This window comes from Blastomyces dermatitidis (genome assembly GCF_000003525.1).
Source record: "Blastomyces dermatitidis ER-3 genomic scaffold supercont1.4, whole genome shotgun sequence".
NCBI lineage: Eukaryota > Fungi > Ascomycota > Eurotiomycetes > Onygenales > Ajellomycetaceae > Blastomyces > Blastomyces dermatitidis.
In genome coordinates, this window is record NW_025544777.1 from 2850900 (window position 1) to 2866179 (window position 15280).

The 15280-nt window shown below is 47.4% G+C and overlaps 4 protein-coding genes across 5 annotated transcripts; 2 read left to right on the forward strand and 2 right to left on the reverse strand.

Annotated features, from left to right (window-relative positions):
* Positions 1-42: 42 nt before the first annotated feature.
* On the reverse strand, positions 43-5017 carry BDCG_04255. 2 transcript variants are annotated; one of them, XM_045419921.1, is made up of 15 exons: positions 4775-5017; positions 4373-4531; positions 4151-4315; positions 3979-4087; positions 3834-3923; positions 3435-3762; positions 2943-3382; positions 2808-2883; positions 2475-2745; positions 2359-2420; positions 1820-2296; positions 1281-1710; positions 976-1206; positions 632-908; positions 43-542 (listed from the first exon to the last, which is right to left on the reverse strand). In XM_045419921.1, the coding sequence occupies exons 2-15, from the start codon at positions 4475-4477 to the stop codon at positions 499-501; spliced, it is 3105 nt and encodes a 1034-aa protein (XP_045280813.1). In that variant the 5' UTR covers positions 4478-4531; positions 4775-5017; the 3' UTR covers positions 43-498. The 2 variants fall into 2 exon arrangements, with proteins under 2 accessions (XP_045280813.1, XP_045280812.1); XM_045419920.1 differs by having other exon boundaries at positions 291-542; positions 4373-4798.
* Positions 5018-5799: 782 nt separating this feature from the next.
* On the forward strand, positions 5800-7538 carry BDCG_04256 (uncharacterized protein; the record flags this gene model as incomplete). Its single annotated transcript, XM_045419922.1, has 4 exons — positions 5800-5971; positions 6069-6559; positions 6629-7070; positions 7162-7538. 4 exons carry the CDS (start codon positions 5800-5802, stop codon positions 7536-7538), a joined length of 1482 nt encoding a protein of 493 aa, XP_045276122.1.
* Positions 7539-9282: 1744 nt separating this feature from the next.
* On the forward strand, positions 9283-12662 carry BDCG_16896 (uncharacterized protein; the record flags this gene model as incomplete). Its single annotated transcript, XM_045426079.1, has 7 exons — positions 9283-9397; positions 9459-9844; positions 9911-9977; positions 10065-10186; positions 10537-11045; positions 11116-12264; positions 12357-12662. 6 exons carry the CDS (start codon positions 9283-9285, stop codon positions 11906-11908), a joined length of 1992 nt encoding a protein of 663 aa, XP_045280814.1. The 3' UTR covers positions 11909-12264; positions 12357-12662.
* BDCG_04259 (uncharacterized protein) lies at positions 11029-15280 on the reverse strand. The gene has a single exon (XM_045419923.1). It carries the CDS (start codon positions 15210-15212, stop codon positions 12690-12692), a length of 2523 nt encoding a protein of 840 aa, XP_045276123.1. The 5' UTR covers positions 15213-15280; the 3' UTR covers positions 11029-12689.

The window sequence follows — 15280 nt, forward strand, 5'->3', positions numbered from 1 at the left end:
ATGACCAGTTCATTGGCATAATCAAGCTGCTATTCCCTGGCTGTTATGTTGGGGGACGACTAGCCGCTTGCAATGAAGCTGTATTCTACTAGAATGGCTGGCGTTATAAAATCTGGAGTAGTCTAGGCGCAAAGAATGAATATCTTTTGGTGGAGCGTCGTATGGAGATACTGGATATTTCCATAAATGCAAATGGCTGGAACACCCAGATACTCTGCGAGCTCATAGCGGATATATGACGAGAATGTTGATGGGCGGCAATTCTTGAGAGAACGCTAAACTAAGCCGTGGAAGGGACTGTACACTATTTTGAATACTACTACGCTAACTCTCATTTGTTATGAACGGGAGTTTTGGACAAATTACTACACGGCGCCCGAATTATATTAAAGAGAAAGAACAGCTATCGAAACATGCACTTACACGCATCCTTGCGTGATGTCGCTGCTTTACACACTACTCTTCCAATCCATTCCCAATGTGTCCGGTGCCAGTTTTTCAAGATACCACGAAGTCGGGATCGTCAAATTGAAGTTGCCACGCTACACATGAACCAAGTCAGTTATTGCCACGAAAAAAAGCCACAAGATATGACTATAGAATTCTGAGGTGCAAAATCGCATATGCTTACTGGATGCATAACCGGTAAAACTCGACCAATCCTCCGAAAGGTAATATGGAATACCGCTCCTCTTGATCTTCTTCAACACACCCATTCCACCCAAAGCTGGACGGATGTTCTTGAGCGCAGTCACGCGCTTTAAGACCCCGACCAGGAATGCCAGGGCCAATTCACGACCAAAACATTGGTGCGGACCATCGCCGAATGCGATATACTTTTCGAGTGGGCGGTCAAGTTTGATTTTCTCTGGCTCTGGATATGCCTCTGGATCCCGACATGCGGCGGCCTGTTTTAACGTAATTAGTTCTTATCTCTCTTGAGAGCAGTAGGATCCTCTGGGTGGATGAACTAACGAAATACGCGATAATTTGCTCGCCTGGCTGGAAGCTTTGAGCGCCAAACCCTCCGGGCTGGGTAGCAACCCGTATGGTTACATGACCTGCGGTCAGACGCTGCATTTCAAGAACATATCGTCGAAGGTCATTGTCTGCCCTTTCTGAGTTTTCTAGGGTAAGTTGTTGGAATGCCTCGAGGTGTTCCACGTTTTCGGGGACTGCAATCATGAACTCCAAAACTTCCGCAAGCTGGATAGATCACGAATCATCTACTGTCAGTCATGTCCGCTCACCGCACACTAGAGATCTTCCTAACAACGTACCGTGCTAATAGCGGCACCGATGCCGCCAAGTGCTGTGAATACCATAATGTCGGCTATTTCCTGCACCGATTTTCCATTGGAGAGAAGCTCCATGATGCAATCACGTCCAAAGGAGCGTAGCGAAGTGCTGTTGCCATTGGATGCAAGCCCATTGGTTACGGCTCCGACAATATTACGGATTCTTGTTGAGCTCGTGACCCTTTTGATATACGCTTCTGTGGAAGCGAGTAGCCTCCTAGCTGACGCTTGGGCATCACGACGGCGGTTCCACGAAAGAGCAGGATCATCATTGCCGAATCCCCATATTCGGATATTAAGGAGATCATTGTATAGGCCGTCGATGTCGTATGTTCCCGAACTGTTCTCCTCTGTTTTCAAGTCGAACTGGAAGAGGTCGCCCATAAATCTTGTCATGACGGGAATTGCCACGCTTTATTTTTTTAAAAGAAAAATGGATTAGCTGGCTTTGAAAGATGGATGTGGAGGGAGGTGCGTTTGAATGTAGGGTCTTGCAGGGGATGGTGTTGAAAGATACTTACTCCTTCAAGATGTCGACGTGATACGTGCCCCTTCCAATCTGGAACATACTACCAGTTAAAAATTTGTCGGTTTGGTCCACGATGAACGTCGAGAGCAGCTCCTTCAGTTCGCCGCTCCCGTAGAGCGCGCTGCCGTACAAGTTTCGCTGCTCCTTATTCCGTGGCATATCCCCAGCAAGCATGAAATGGCCAAAATCACGGCCCTCGATGAAATTTTCATAGGGCTTTCCGAAAGGAACAGGGAACTGCTTGGGATCACTAAGCATTTGGCTGATTTCCGAGTGTTTCATTAATACGAGTCGACGGGGAGGTGGCTTTGGGTCAGCCTCAGTATATTGAGATATGGTCCCGAGCTCCGTTGCGATTTCCCGGTTCATTGCTGGCGTGTACATTGGTTGCATTACTGAGAGTGAGTTAAATGGGAACCACCCTGGCAGACCACGTTGGATTAGTTTGTAAAACATGGATCCTCCAAGACTGTTGGTTTCTGTCAGCGCCACACATATACCGGATTACCGAGCTGCAAGGGTCTATCTTACGTATCATAATCCTGCTGGGCTTCCGCCATACCCCAGTTTGTCAGTGTGGCAACATTATACTCCTATGGGGTGTGTTAGCAGCGGATGAGCATATGAGTAGAAGGGCTAATTCTCACTGTGGTGTTGAACCTGTCTGAACGAACAAGGGTTATGGCGTCGGAAAGAACGGCTCTACCGACTGTGTACGGCGTGCAAACTCCTGAACCTGGGTCCATTCTTGGTTTGGCGTCCTCAACATATAAGCCGGGGTACGCTTCGACCATGTCAGGATGCCCATAGAGATTTCGGAGATGGTCAGCTATTTCTGGGTCAGGGTTGATATCTTCGAAAGTCTCGTGGGGTTTAAGCTTGAAGAATTTGCGGAACTCATTAAGCGATGCCGTTCTCCTATAGTATACCGAGCATTAGAAATCACCGTCCGAGAATGGAACAGGACAATGCCTCCTTACCATTGACGAGCTTGGTGGATACCTAGGATCTCTACAACCCGCATAGCCTTTGGCGTGTTTTTGGGACCAAAGGCACCTAAACATAGCCCGTTAGTAGCCGCACTGTGCGCGAGATTACTGTGAGGTTTTACGTACCGGCCGGGTCATCAATGCTCGCTTTCAATAGTCTTACCAGATCTTCATCGCGGAATCTCCCATCCTCGCCTCTTTCGATGCCGCCAAAGTTACGTTGGCTAGGGTCCATGGGAATTAGGGATTCGAACTGTGCAATAGCCCGCATACCGTCTTTTAGAGTTAATTCCTCCAAAGGCTTTCCGGTGCTTTTGAATATTTCTCCAAAGAATTCATCTAACCATTTTTCATCCCCTAAGGAGATACAGGAATGGAAACGGTACAAGAGGTTGAATTCGGTCGTGACTTGGTTGCCAATGCCTCTTTCGGGGCCGGATTTTACCAGCGAAGCTGGGATATCCACACGTGGGTCCAAGGTCCATGAGCTGTCAGAATGATGTGTATTGGTAATTGCACGAAGATAGTCATGAAGACTTATGTTAATATACAATCCGCCAACAATCCTGCAACCTCATTAGCATATATTGTGGATTTCACATGATCTGATAAACGTACAATCTGGCAGTCTGGAATAAGTCCTCGTCCAACTGGGCAAGCGAAGCTTCATCGTCTCCCTTAGGGGTGAAACGTCCGCCTTCGTTGATTAGAAGCAGGGTCTCCGCCACATAATTATGAAACCGGCTGTAAAGGACTAGGAGGACGTTGGCACCAGGAGACTGCGCAATTAATCTCTCATCGTGGAAGGTGTCGGGTTTAAGGAATCCATTTTTCATGGTCCTGACCTTCAGTTGGTCCTTCAGGCTAGATCCATACAGCGGCGAAAGGTCGAGGTAGGAAGAATTGTTGTTGATATTCATGTCACGTCGATCGGTTCGAAATATATCTAAACGCAGTGAGCAGCTATCCATGGCCATGATAACATCTTTGCCTGCCATTGTCGGTCTTTTGCCTTACCATGGATAATAAGGGCAGCATGATGGAACAGTAGAGATGAGATGCCTCCCTCGTTCTGTTTAAATTTACCATCCTCCCGTTTCATGAGAACTGTTTCTCAAATGTCAGACTCCGCTTTCTAAGTGGATACTATCTCTCAACCTACGGTCAAAGAGTAATCCCGGGTCTGGTCGAACACCAGGTAGCTTGGTGTCACTTCGGATTGACCTTGCGTATGGCATACCCGCCTTTCCTAGGTTTGGGAAGTGTACATTCTGGCGACGATGTTAGTTACCGTTAACACATGCTGTGCGTGCTTTGCCACCATCTGGACTCACGTTATAGCTCCCGTCTGGAGTACGGTAGTAGAATTTTGGTCCCTGGAAGTTGATTGGAGGGTGTTCAAGACTGTCCCACAGCCTCGTGATCAGGATATTTGTCAATTTAATACGATGTTTGGAGTTTGGCGGCAATGCTCCAACTATTGCAATGATGTTTTCCATCTAGTTATCATAAGATTAGTCAACGAACATGAAAAACTCTGCTGGAATATTACCTACTGCAAGCAATCTGTCATTCATCGGTTTCCCTTTGACGGTATCCTTGACGAACTTCACCACATCACCGACTCGCTTCAGATCCATATTCTTCGGGGGGTGTTTCATGATGGTTAGGATGAGGGAGCTACTGTCAATTCCTGTTCCATCATCATCCTTCTTCTTTACAATACCATCAGCACCTATAGTTTTCGGAGCGACGATCTCCCGGATATCGTGGCCATATCGATATACGGCAAAGCCCACTGCTGCTACCACGGCAGTGACTGTCCAATAGTACTCTGCCATTCTTCTTCTCTTTGAGATCAGAAAGAATAGAAAGAGTAATGAATGGTTCACTTGAAGCTTTGAAACCAGGACCAGTGGGGGATACACTCAGATAAATATATTAGGAGGGGATCATACCTGTGCCAAGACCTTACAGCCCCTCAAATCATGAGTTTTTCACTCCATCAGAGAGAGAGCGGGTGTGTTGTCTTGGAAAACTCAATATTGACAATAAATTGATCCACATTATATGGAAATTTAGTAAAGGTACTACATACAGCGCATGCAGTCACAGACCTCGAGCACAGGAAATCCATTCAGCTAGCCACGAGAAAAGCAATTGTGGCAGCTTTTCGTGGTCTAGCTCTCGCATTTTGGGTTGATCTAGAAGTTTAGTCTGCATACGCGGGACGTCTCTGCGCCAATCATGGACCCAGCAGGGGAAATCCCGCAGGCGATTTCGGGATTGTCTACGGAGTACGGAGTACGTACTGCGTAGTTATCGGTTTCCAATTCAGAGCCGAGCGTCCGGTGCAATTGATGTATATCATCTATTGGCGCCAGACTCGGGCGTGTTGATTTCTGCACTTGACGTCGCATACACTTACACACACAAAATACCTTATTTTTCGTCACCACGCACTCATTATTGGGACTTTACTTCTCGTCGGGAGACGATGTCAGCTGCCCACCAGTGTACATTACAGTGTATCCATACCAAAGGGCCTGCAATGCTGATCGAAGCTTAAGCCATCCCAGCGCAATCACCGTGGTGTCCGATTGCTATTGGGGCAATCGATTGACCGAAATTTGGATAGGGGGTATATTGTTGCCCGATGGTGTATTTAGGATTCTTTTGTGTGCGAAATGTTGGAGTTGAATATGTCGTTAGTATCCCTGTTCGGGGTTATTGTTCTCTGCAGCCTGTTTTAGTGGATATGCAAGAGCATGAGTTGGGATATTTTATTGCCGCCATCACAAAATTGTCAGCTCCTGCATTTAGTATAAACATTCCGCTTGCTGATCGAAAGGCTAGTGATATTTGCCACTCGACTTTGAAGAATATCTCCCACTCCGCCTACTCAACTTTGCAAACACCATTGCCCTTCTCTTGACAGTTATTCGACTTTACTTCTCGTTTCCCTTGGGTAACCCTTTCAATCATGGGCCCGTTCAACACAAATCGTGAGAATCGAAGTGATGCACCGCGTCGGCTTGTCCTTTGCTTTGACGGCACTGGGAACAGCTTTCAGGCGAACGAGTCAGATACAAATGTCGTTAAAATATACGATATGTTGAATCGTTTTGACAAGAACCAGTTCCATTACTATCAGCGTTAGTATATCCATACACCCCAACCTCCAATACACACATTTTGTCCTGTCGATCCTTACGAAATAAATAAGCGCTGATATTCATTCTCTTCTCCTAGCCGGAATTGGCACGTTTGATATTGGCTCAAGTCACTCGGGGACAACATTCATAGAGCGAGTAAGAACCAGTATTGGAGCGATGATGGACCAAGCTATCGGCACCACCTTCGAATACCACGTATCTGCTGGTTACAAATTCTTGATGAGATTTTACTCCCCTGGTGATGCAATATACATCTTCGGATTCTCTCGTGGGGCATATACTGCGAGGTTCCTGGCGGAGATGATCAACGTCATAGGCCTCCTGTCCCAGGGAAATGAAGATATGATTCGCTTTGCTTTCCAATCCTTCAGCGAAGTTCAACGGAATCGGGGCAAGATTAACAAGAGCACGAAAGAGGTTGAGCAGGAACGATACCTTGAACACTTCAAGCGAACCTTTTGTCGTCGCAATGTTAAGGTTTATTTCCTGGGTCTTTTTGACTGTGTGAACAGTGTCGGGCAATTTGAAGTTCCTTTCCGGCGACAATCATACCGCTATATTGCAACGGTAAAAATAACCGCTTCCCTCAACCGTGTGATTTCTTTACTGTCCTTGCATTTTTAACATGAAATCAAGCCCCCTGCAGTTCACATCCGTCATGCAGTTTCCATTCACGAACGCCGGCTCAAGTTCAAACCAGCACTTTTCCTATTCGAGAAGGAACATCAAGATTCTGACATCCAGGAAGTATGGTTTGCAGGAAATCACTGCGATGTTGGCGGAGGGTTTCACTACGAAGGCCCTGGGAAGCATCTTCTGTCCGATATCCCGTTGGCATGGATGGTCGACCAAGTCAACTCCCTCGATGATCAACCTGCCGGCAAACTAGCATTTGACCAGGAGACCATTATTAGAAGAGGCCACATGAAGGCAGGCCGTACACCTATGCTACTACCAACCCACGGCCTATCTTCCCATACTCCACGGGAATCTATTCTAAGAGAACGGAGACCGCACGACTTCCTAACCTTCGACCGTGGCGTAACACGCTTCGCAACGTTAATGTGGTGGATTCTAGGTACGTTCAAACCCTGATCGATTTAAATGCTACATTATTCCCGATATCCTATCATATCGGGTCGCTAACCGTACTCCCCTACTACATACAGAAATCCTCCCTCTTTTCACCCGCCTGGAACTCGAACACGGAGAATGGATCCCACGCTACTGGCCTCCGAATCTCGGGGCCACCCGTGACATACCCCGGGATGCCAAAATTCATGCTTCCGTAGCACAGATGTATAAGGCCGGTGTACTTACCGAAATGCCTCGGCTTGGTGGTGACCTACCTCCCTTTCTAGAGGATCCAATAATGCTTATACAGTCATTACCTTTTTTACTCTTTCACCTGCTGAAGCCGTGGAACTGGACCTACCGCTGGAGGAAACACAAACCAATTGCTCCAAAGACGCAAGAGGCCATCAAAAAGAAAGTAACAAGGGTGGTAGAATCGCATGGAGCTCGATCATGGAGTTGGACCTATTGAGGCTGGGTTTGCCCCTAGTGCGCATGCACTGAGAAGACGTAAAGCCCTTACCATCTAATCGAGCTAGTTTCTTTCTATCTATTCCTCATTAACCCTGTGGTCAATATTCCAATAATGTGGATATTTTCTTTGAACAAATGTCTTTTCCTTCGTTCCTGCAAGCTACTTAGGCTCAAAAATGAGGTTGAGATTTAGGTGTTTTTGACTAAACTCTAACCGGATTAGCATAGCGGGTCACTCCTTGGGTCAAGCAAGTAGTTACGCAGTATATTTGTAACACCCGTTTGAGCGTGGCTGAAATATTCTGGTTGGGATTTTAATGCCGAGTAACTTTTGTGGGAATCATCCGTGTTTTCACTTTTTCTTAGCAGCCATAGGACCTTGACGATAAGGTTCGATATACCTTTTTGTTGGTTTAGTATAAAAATGCACCCTTGAGATAGGCCCGTCACGATGGTCGAGCAATAGCGGTGTAATTCCGTGGCTTGTGGGTTTGCTGGAGACCCCGCACATCTAGAAACTTGGATGCGAAGGAACCGAATGTCGTCGTTGAACAAGTAACTCGATGTGATAAAGGGATAGATTGCTGCATAATGACCAAATGCTAGCTTTCGTTGGGTGGTTTCCCAATGAAATCTCCTCCCTTCGAAATTAACTCTGCTGACAACACAACGAAACAGACACATCTGAAGTGTAAAGTTGGAGGTTTTTGATTGAATACCTGGGAGCGAATGATATTTTGAAAACTTTGGTGAGGTTAGGGTGTATAGTAGGGTTTTTAGGGTTTGTCTACGGGTTGTATGGCGACTTTAATACGATATATAGTTGTATAAATTCTTTCCCTTTCTTGTACGCTGAAATTTCGATTTCCGGTGCTTCAGGCTCTGGTTCGATCTCTGTTTCTATCGAAAGTACGCGGTACTAAGCGCCGAAGGTGGGTGATAGGATACTCGGGATTCGTGTAGTGCTTGCTCTATTTTGAAGCAATTCACCTAGCATAACCAACCAACAACTCTCTTCTTCCCCCTGTGCGTGCCATTTCAACATCTGCGGAAAAAATGAATCAATCAATCACACCGTTGTAACTCGTCTCCGGGAGCTCCCCCCTAGTCATCCCCAATCAATGTAAGTGACGTTCAAGCCACTGAAGATCCTCTGATCGACAGAATCACAATCAGCTCTTTTCTTGGCACTTTGCAAGGAGGGTCGGAGTTCGCGCAACCACGTAGCTGGTGAGGAATTGCCGGATTGGATGCCCACGGACCATCCACGTCTGATAGCTATGCTATGGTACCTATCCGAGCCAAGGTGCGACCAGCGCTGGTAACGGCGTTGGGAGGCCTTTCTAATAGCCTGAGCAAAATACTCGATTGAGCTCCGCTATGGAGTACGAAAGCCTTTCCTTTGTAGATCTTGCTCAATTTCCAGATGAAGTAGATGTCTGGCCTTGGGGTGGACAAGTACCTGAGAAGATCCTATATTGTTGTGGGGCGCCGTGCGTAGGTATCTTTAAGGCTACTTCGTTGACGGCATCGTTCTCCTTGGTGCAATGCTCCCATCCTGCCTATATCGCTCTCTGCCCGTTAGCGTTCCTTACCAAAACGACAGCCACAATGTCCCACATATATCATGGACGGAGAGTGAAATCAACCTCTATAGCTTTTATATTTCTTCTCGTACGGCTTTGATTCGTTTTTGCGTGCGCTTTTCCTTCTAGGCTCAACCAACGACACACATACCAGAGATGGGGATATCGCGAGTAATGATGGCGGCCGTGACTGTGGCATCCGTCGTGAGCTTTAGTTCGGTGTATGCAGCAGCGGATTACGCACGATGGCGTCCACCAGGGCCGGGTGACGGTAAGATATTTTGGCCAAAGGTTTTTCTCGGACAATTTTATAATTCTGACAATATTGACAGTCCGTGGGCCATGCCCTGCACTGAACAGCCTTGCAAACCATGGCATACTGCCTCACAATGGCAAGCGAATGACTTATCCGACCTTACTTGAAGGCATATCAGAGGGTTTAAATGTTGGATTTGACCTCACCCTTGTTGCCGGAACTGGAGGGATGATAGGGGCGAAAAACCCGCTTCAGCTTTACTTCAACTTAGACGATCTGGCGAATCACGACTTGTTTGCCGAACACGATGCAAGCTTATCACGAAGTGACATATTCTTTGGCGACAATAACAGCTTCAACGAGACAATCTGGCAGAGCGTTCTCGACTATTTCAGACACGACGAAACCGTAAGCTTTCTAGCAGCTGCTAAGGCTCGGCTAAATCGCATCAAAACAGAAAGAGTACGAAATCCCGACTTTACGTTTAATGCGAAAGATGTCGTCATTAGCTATACTGAAACTGCGCAGTATTTAAGTGTGTTTGGGAACCCTGATACAGGACATCCCCAGGTTGATTGGATCAGGATTTTCTTCGGTGAGTACATGTACGGAGTACTGTACATTTAGAAATCCTAGGCATATGCACCAGTACCTTGTATCAGATCTCTAATTGAAAACATAGAGCAAGAACGGTTGCCATATGATGAGGGATGGGAGCGACCATCTAAACAAACAAACGCGGTAACCCTCGCGCCTTTGGTTGCAAAGCTCATGGTAGCTGGTGGGCAAATTGTTCCAGAGGCAGTATGGATGGTAGAGAACATTTTGTTAAAAATCTTGACGGGTCAGCCCATAGAAGGCTTGATAGGAAGACTCCCATTCATAAATACATAAATAAGGCATAATGGAAAAAGTAAGGAATTTCAAAACCAGTTACGACTGTGCTGGAAGGCGGCTCATACTATTGCTCCGTATACATGGCCCTGGTTTCTCGCTGTCGTTTCATGCTTCCCTCCCCTACCTCCAGGAGCGTTGTCTCTTGGGTATATATGAGCATGTATGTAGATGTACATACACCACACGATAGTATTTAGTGTATCTATAACAAGAATATCATAAATGTTGTGAATCCACTCCCTTGTATGTATATATAGTATGCTAAAGTGGTCGCTGAGGCTGGAGCGGACGAAAGCATGCTCTGCTTAGTCACCAACAAAATCCCGCCTTCTCGCCGCAGGAACAGATCGCGAACGGACAGTGATAGCGACATCGACCGCGCTACAACACCCAAAGCTCCGTTTGGAAGTTTTATCAACCTGACCAGAAATCGCCTCACATTCGCAATGGAAGTCCTTCACAATCCCCCGGAAGCCTCCTCATTTATTCCGCTTGCCGAACACCAATCGCATACCCCAGTATCGTTCTACTCAGGCCCCCCGATCCTGCACCATTTGAGCGAACGATGTAAAATAGTGATTTTAGAAAGGGAATTAAGCAAATCCGCTGCCTTGAGCGGGTTGCGACCAAGTGTGACGGGAGCTGAAGCTGTGAATGGCACTCCAGTTGGTGAAACTTCCGTTTCCGCTACAGCTCCCGCGGCCGCGAGTTCGGATCGGGAGAAAGAGATTGTGATAGATGGGATCGATGTTTGGGTAACATCTGAGTATGGATATACATTCCCCCACGTATATGATATTTCTACGAGGATGTTCGCACCTCTAACGTTGAAACAGGCGCCTACTCCTCTACTCCCAGCCTTCTAAAACCGGTGTCACAATCCCATACCCATCCATCTCCCTGCATGCGATTCAGCGCCTGCAAATACCTAACTCCAATCCCCTCGCGACTCCATCCACTGGAGATGAAAATACTGTGCAGGGGCTATATATGCAACTTGCAACAGACAGTAATGACAACCAGGAGGATGAGGACATGGAAGAAGGTAGCATATGTCTAACAATTGTACCTCCGCCTCCGCCTCCCCAACCACAACCACAACCTCAAGCACAAGAACAACAGCAACAGCAACAACAGCAAGAAGACAACCTCATCACTACAGAAGAAGAGGAAAACAAACCCAGCCAAACCCCAACACAAGACCTCTTTGCCGCCGTCTCAGCCTGCTCGAACCTGCACCCAGACCCACCCTCGCAACCTGGAAGCGACGACGAAGGTGACACGGATATGCAGGATAACCCAACCCAACAACTGGATAGTAGTATCTTGTATCAGAACGGCGTGATCATTCCTGGCAATAACGCTGGCGGCCTACCGCCTGCGATGCCCGGGAGTGGAGGTTGGATTACGGCGGAGAATGTGCATGAGTATTTTGATGAGGAAGGGAATTGGAAAGGGGGGGATGGTAATGAGGGTGAGCAGGGCGAAGGGTCGGGTGGAGTTTCTTTGGGCCCAGGGGCGGGGACGGTTAGGCCTCGTGAGGAAGGGGGTGAGGATAATGCGAGGGTCGGTTGCGAGGCGGATGCGGGTGAGGGTGGGGAGGAGACGAAGTGGAGGAGAACGGGTTGAGTGTTAACTATTGTTTCAAAAAGGAATAATCTGTAAATTTGGATGTTTTATGATATTTTTCTCTTTCATACCTCGAGGTGAGTTTTCTGGCTTATGTATTAGATAATTTACCTTGGTAGGTAGGAAGGTATAGCCATGAAAAGAAGATTAATTGTATTTGTTTGGTTTCAGACAGGGTGTGCTCATCGTGAGAGGCCTACAACGGGTGCAATTAAACATTAAGACAACGATCAACGGCTTCGAGAAATAGACGGGTGAAACAAACAACAATTGCACAGTCCACGCAAATCGAATACAACGGCAAGCAGAAGCGGCACCGTTACCTACAGGAGGAGGAAACGGAAATGATCAAGATCGTATGCACTTACATCTTCCAGCTTCTCCCAGGATCGAAATCAAAAAAAAAAAAAAAAAAAGCATACGAGCAAGCTAACACGACATCAAATAGACATCCAGGACAAATTATTGAAGTCAGCGAAATACTACCCCCATTCCCATTAGTAAACATGCCAAACAAGAGACCAACTCACAAAAGGCTAAGCGCGAGAAAAGAAAGCCAACAGGATCAGAACGGAGAAGAGCAACGTATGACAGAGGACCCTAAATGGATATGCACCAAGTAGTAGTTCAAACAATTCCAAATAGAAGACATAACTACCTAGAACCAATAGCAATTAAAATTCAAGAGCGACAACAATAATAACTCATCTTTGCCGTGCACCATATTCCATACCTACCTTACTCTCGCCCATATTTCATCAAGCAGGGCTGTCCATCACCTTCACTCCTTCAAAAATCCAAACTGATCATACATGCTCCCAGGAGTTCTCACAATCGATGAAGTCAGTTGTTCTGCCCCCAATCCAGTTCCTGCTTTCAACGGCGTCGAAACCGGCGGCGCTGCGGATCTTTTCTGTCTGTCAGAAGGTGATTTAGTTCCCTCTTGTTGAATAGAAGATCTAGCTCCAGCTTCCTCTTTTCCCAACTGATGATACTGGGATGGGCTGGGTTTCGGAGTGGGAGTTTCGCTACCATCGTCACATTTAGTGGTAGCATTACCGCCATTCTCCTTGTCACTACCCTCACAACAACCTCCATAAGGCTCATCATGCATCGCGATATTGGAGACAGATTTTATGGTTGTGAGTGCTACTCGAAATTTGGGGGCGCGGGAGCGGGATGGCGGTTGTGACACTTTTGGGATGGGTAGGACAGGCAGGGGTCTTGGCTTCTTCCCCCCTGACGTTTCTTCTTCCAATTCAGAGTTTTCGGGGAGAGCAAAAGCGTTCCTCGTAGGGCGACCGCTTCTATTGAGATTCCTCGCATCTTTGTCCACATTCGCGATATTGTTTGCATGACTCTCGAAAACAGGGAAACTGGATACTGTATGCGTGGACGTGGTTGTCGATGGAGCCGATGCGTGGTGCTCGCTTGTAGGCGTAGTAGTAATAGTAGACGTTACTGATGTGGAGCGCGCAGGTTGGGACTGAGCTTGATGTTGGGATCGTACACTCGTCGACGTGATTCGGCGGAGCGATGAACGACGGGGAATGCCTGGTCTTTCATCAGTGGGGCTTTGGGAAGTGTTTAGTACGCTGGAAGGACTTGGTGTCGACAGGTTTTTCGTTTCTACGCCACGGTCAATTGGAGTAGGCGTAGGTTCCCCGCCTTCATCGTCGGCCAAGTTCTGCTCGTCGTTATCAAAAGGGCTTTTAGAATCCTCAGTGGACGGTGGGAGTTCAGAAGATTCATTGATTTGACGGGTCGGGGTAACGGCTTTTGGTGGAGGTGTTGATTTACAAGAACTCTCTTCCAACTCCTCAATAGTTGGCGACAATGAAGTTGGAATGGGGTTTTGTTGACACACGGATAACCTGACACTCTTTCGGCGTTGATGTCCCTTCTTTTCCTCGTCGATAGATATTTTCCGCCGGGTTGATACGCGTGATGAACCAGCAGCACATTGAGCTCGCTTGGATGCACAACCATTGGCGTTTGACAACTGTCGAGTTCCACAATTCTTCCCGTTCTCAGTGATAGGCTTCAATATGGCTGACTGAGAGTGTGGTTGGTCCAACCTACATCCACTTTCATGGATGGAAGACGTGATTGCTTTGTTTGTGGTAGGCAGTTGACCCATTCGATTACTGGTATTAGTTTGAATCCATGGGCCACTCGTGAGTGAACGCGATACTCCGGGCGAAGGGGCATGCAGCTGGCAGATGCTAGTTGGCGACTGGACACCCAAAATGTGAGACGATTTTTCTGGGTAATGCATCGACGCGCTTCGTCTGGGAGAACCGTGATCTTGGACGTTCCTGTATGAGCTAGTAGACGTCGAGCTGTAGCGCCGGGGTGACGTTGCTGGTGGGATACGGGATACCGGTCCGCCTGCGGCAGAGGCTGATAGCCACCACCCACCTGTCGAAGTATACCGTTCATGAGTCCTAGGATAGGGTTCTCTGGCCGTCTCTAAATCAACTGAATCATTCAAGCTCTCCCGGACAGGATCGTCAAGTATAGAGCTGCCTGCAGTGTCCAGACTCTTGTTTGAAAGTAGCATGGAATTTTGTCTGGTCAGATCAGGCACCACAGGCGGACGCAGAGCTGGCAATGGGGGTACATCGTGCTTTGGAGGAGAGCCCGGAACTTGGCGTAGAATCCATTCAGACCGTCTTTTGGATAATTCAGAATCCACCAAATATGGGCCTCCTCGCATTGTTGCAGTAATATCATAGTATGACCCTTTTCTTGTCAGTGGCCATGAAGTGATACGGGCCCCTGCATCCTCATTGGTGGTGTCGTCATGCGGCAGAGGTGGTTTCCTCTTTGGAATGCAGTCTGCCTGAAGCTCTGCGATTGAGCGAGGAGATGAATCAATGTTCGCAACATCCGAGGGGCCTGTATACGAACATGGAGGTGGGACAGACTCGAGAGGTATGTCCCTACTTGATTTCTTGTGCAGGCGACGCGAATTACGCGACGATAATGTCGACATACGCGAAGATCTCCTTTCAGAAGTATGGCAGGGAGCCGGTTCCAGAATAGCCGGAGAAGACACTTGCCCGCGGATATTTTCCGTGGAGCTAATTGCAGACCATTGCCTTGCGCCGGCGTTTGAAAAAGGAAATGTTGAATGGAATAACCCACGCGACTGGGGGTATAAATTGGAATTGGGCCCATTGGAATGGAGGATATTCTTCCGGCGATAGCGTAGGCAAAGGATAGTCACTAGTAAAATAGACAAGAACACAGTAACAGCACAAACAATGGAAATTAACACAACATCACTCAGGAGAGCCATTGAGTTTACACATTCAAGGATTGATTAGCATGAGAAGAGTGTAATGCTGCTTGAGAGTGTGAATCTCA

What these genes read in the sequence shown, in the direction of transcription:
- BDCG_04255 (XM_045419920.1), bottom strand. Translation starts at nt 4,657, where the DNA reads ATGGCAGAGTACTATTGGACAGTCACTGCCGTGGTAGCAGCAGTGGGC. An exon ending in TTATTCCAGACTGCCAGATT is followed by an intron (nt 3,383 to 3,434) that starts GTACGTTTATCA and finishes ATGAGGTTGCAG; the next exon opens with GATTGTTGGCGGATTGTATA. An exon ending in GAGCATTGATGACCCGGCCG is followed by an intron (nt 2,884 to 2,942) that starts GTACGTAAAACC and finishes GGCTATGTTTAG; the next exon opens with GTGCCTTTGGTCCCAAAAAC.
- BDCG_04259 (XM_045419923.1), bottom strand. Translation starts at nt 15,212, where the DNA reads ATGGCTCTCCTGAGTGATGTTGTGTTAATTTCCATTGTTTGTGCTGTT.